This window comes from Odontomachus brunneus, unplaced genomic scaffold (assembly GCF_010583005.1).
Source record: "Odontomachus brunneus isolate Ranch 3 - 2012 unplaced genomic scaffold, Obru_v1 Obru_scaffold_037, whole genome shotgun sequence".
NCBI classification, from domain to species: Eukaryota; Metazoa; Arthropoda; class Insecta; order Hymenoptera; family Formicidae; genus Odontomachus; species Odontomachus brunneus.
The window spans coordinates 841023-844193 of NW_022639487.1; the positions used below are offsets into that span (position 1 = coordinate 841023).

The 3171-nt window shown below is 47.4% G+C and overlaps 1 protein-coding gene across 2 annotated transcripts in view; it reads right to left on the reverse strand.

The window, feature by feature from the left end:
• Positions 1-6: 6 nt before the first annotated feature.
• Positions 7-3171, reverse strand: part of LOC116843973 — a 282611-nt gene continuing 279446 nt past the window's right edge. Inside the window, exon 6 of one of the 2 annotated variants that reach the window (XM_032814983.1) lies at positions 7-983. In XM_032814983.1, coding sequence (XP_032670874.1) covers positions 919-983 — 65 coding nt within the window. In that variant the 3' untranslated portion in view covers positions 7-918. The remainder of the gene's footprint in view (positions 984-3171) is intronic. The other variant, XR_004377959.1, reaches the window with a different exon arrangement.

Sequence of the window (3171 nt, forward strand, 5' to 3'; positions counted from 1 at the left end):
ACCAGGAGGAGATCCTCGCGACTCTGGGTGGTGGTGGCGGCGGCAGTGGCGGCGGCGGTGGAGCGACGGCGACGACGGCGTCTGCCGTAGGAGATGACCGAGCGTAACTCGCCAGTCGTTTCCTCCTGATCGCATTGAACGGGTTCGCAGGTCGGCATGCACGGAGTCACCAGGGCGCGGAACTGCACCACTTCCGAACTCGGGAACTTGAAAGCGTCGAAGTGCGACAGCAGTATCTGTAACCAAAGCGAGAGAGAGGACGATGAATGGCTTGCTGCGTTAGGAGGCTTGTTGAAATTCGTGTAAAAGGGAGAGAGAGAGAGAGAGAGAGAGAGAGAGAGAGAGAGAGAGAGAGAGAGAGAGAATTTCTGTTTAGATTAATTTTTGTTAACTGATTTGTGTTTTGCTTCGTGTTGTTCCAAAATATAACTTCTGTCTTAGCGTGAGTGAATATTGGACGGAATTCTTCTGTTGTTCTCGTTTAAAGATATTCTCTAAGAAGAGCTGAAGCGAATTATTTTAGACATTTTTAACGAGGACTCATTTTTGGCCGATTTATTCTTTTTTTTCAATCCCTGAGTTTCGCTTTATCGATGACGCTCCGCTGTCACGCTCTACTGATAAAAACGTGGCCGAGAGATACGCTTTTGCTTCTTTCCGCAGAGAGCCAAGCAATCTAATTTTGCGTGCCCATTTTCACAGTTTCCACGCGAAAGTATACTTTTGTGCCGGCCGCGTCCCATTGTTGCGAAAAACATTTTTTTCCCCCGCTCACGCCAAGTTATTTCTTCGCGGCGGTAAGGCCGCGACCGTAGTTGTTCGTGGGTGGAGGGGGCGGGGTGGTCGTTCAGGATAATTTTCGGAAGGGTCGCGACCACCGCAGAAAATGCTTGAAGTGGCCTCCACTTTTGCGCGGGTTTATGCTTTCCGGTTCCTCCCGTCGCTATTATCCGGCCCGGCTCTGCTCTTCAGTCGCGTTGTGCCTGAAACAATAAAACACGTTCATGAATGAAACCCTTCTCCGGCCATCTCCGCACCCTTCTTCACCCGACCCCGCTCGACGCGTCCCGACGCTAGACAACCTCGCACCCTTCCGCGCCCTCAGGAGTGGACCACCACCCTCTTTTAACGCGCTTTATCATACTCCTTCCATTCATTCGCGGCCTCTGGTAATAAAGTCAAAGGTAGCGCGCGGATGGTGGGAGGAGGTCGGAGGTCGGGGTCGGAAGATCTTCCTGCGTGACTTCACATACGCACGCACGCACGCACGCACGCACGCATGCTGCGTAGAGAAAAGTAGCGCAATACCTTATTCATAAGGGGGCGAACCCCGATAGTTATATTTAGAAAAGAGACCTGAGCTCAAATGACCGTCTACCCTCTTCATCACTTTCTCCGGCCTTAATTTTCCGCTCTGCTCCGTAGCTACGCGTTGTCGTTATCGCACTGTATTCGCGTAGGTAGAAAGAGCTCGACACACGACGGAATGATCGCTCCCGTTCGAGTTCAAGAATTAAAATTCCATTCGAAAAGTCACTTGACTTTCTTTGAGGTGTATTAATCACGATACGTAAGCGCTTTTTATCAGGTCTCTCGTGTCTCTTTTCTTACCGCGCATGATAGCTACAATCTACTGGCCATCACTTCGTTCTCTCGAATCAGTCTAGTTTCTTTGTATTTGTCTGTATTGCAGAAGCTGGCCATTGTTTGCGTTGCTTTGATAGTGTGCATAAGATTCAAAATGTGCGCGTGAAAGGAACAATGGTCGCGCTACTCGCTGGCAAGAAGCACCAAGTACAACGCGAACGAAACGGAGCACATCTTCGTGCATTATAAAAGGACTCCTTTGCCTCCCATCGAGGAGACGAATAGGAGCATTTAAATGTTAAGAGACACTCGAGATGCGAGAAACTGAGAGAGAAAGGGGGAGAGAGAGAGAAAGAGAGAAAGAGAGGAAGACGGAGACAGCGAGAAACCCCGGGAGTTGGAATATAGATAGATATGTATACATATATATATATATATATATATATATATATATATATATATATATATATATATGTATATATGTGTATATGTGTGCTATGTACGTGCATATACTATATACCTTTAACGAGAGGAGAGGAGAGATAGAAGGAACAGAGAGAGAAAGCTCTTCATTCGTAGCACAGACCTAGAGATCGCAGTGGGCATCCATTGGCCAGAACTATGGGGTGGGTTGGCAGCGCTATGGGCTACTATCGGCTCCTTGGGGATGTTTCCACCCCTATTTCTACCAACTACCCCCTTACGGTGTACACCGAATACACTGGTATAGTTATACAGACTCGTACGTGCCGGGCTGTTGGGTATTGATCGTCGTTGGCTCCAGAATACCGCGTTCTACCTACTTCTCCTTCACCTGCAGTAACGCGTCCTTACACATCCTTGCTCGTCCTTCCGCGGCCTGAGTCGCATCCCGTCCCGTATCGTCCCGGCCCCGACTCGTCCCATCCCACGGTTCGATTTTCTGTACCGATGCCAGTTTCCCGGAGCGAGCCGAGCTGGTGCTCGATATCGATTAAACGCGTCGATTCGACGGGAGATGTTGTTTCGGGCTTATGTTCATGTGCGCGATCGATCGAGGTATAATAAGTATTTTGAATTTATTTCTTGCACGGGAAGGAGAGATGTTTCTGCGATCACTCACGATTTTCGTTTATGAATTTATAAAAATTGATAAAGTAGACATTTTTCTTCAGGAAATGCATTATTAGAGTGGAGACAAATTTTTATTACCCAGCAAACAGCATCGCGTTGATTAATCTCCGGATTCCATTGTAAACTATATAAAAGAGAGAGATCTCGTCTTAAATAGAGAGAGATCTCGTTTTACATAGGGAGATATCTCGTCTTATATCGTAATGCGGGAGAATAGTTTCTATACGGCAATTAGCTTAATTGCGACATTAGCTTGCTTTTTTAGAAAGAAGACAGCGAAAATATAGACGTGCAGCGGAGAGAGATTTCTGGAATTTCATAGGCACTCGGGGTAGATGCTTGTGGAATCGAATAGAAAGGGAAAAGCGAGAGAAGCGAGAGAGATATGGTAGAAAGAGAGAAAGAGAAAGGGATGGAGAAAGGGCGAGACAGAGAGAGAGAGAGAGAGAGAGAGAGAGAGAGAGAGAGAGA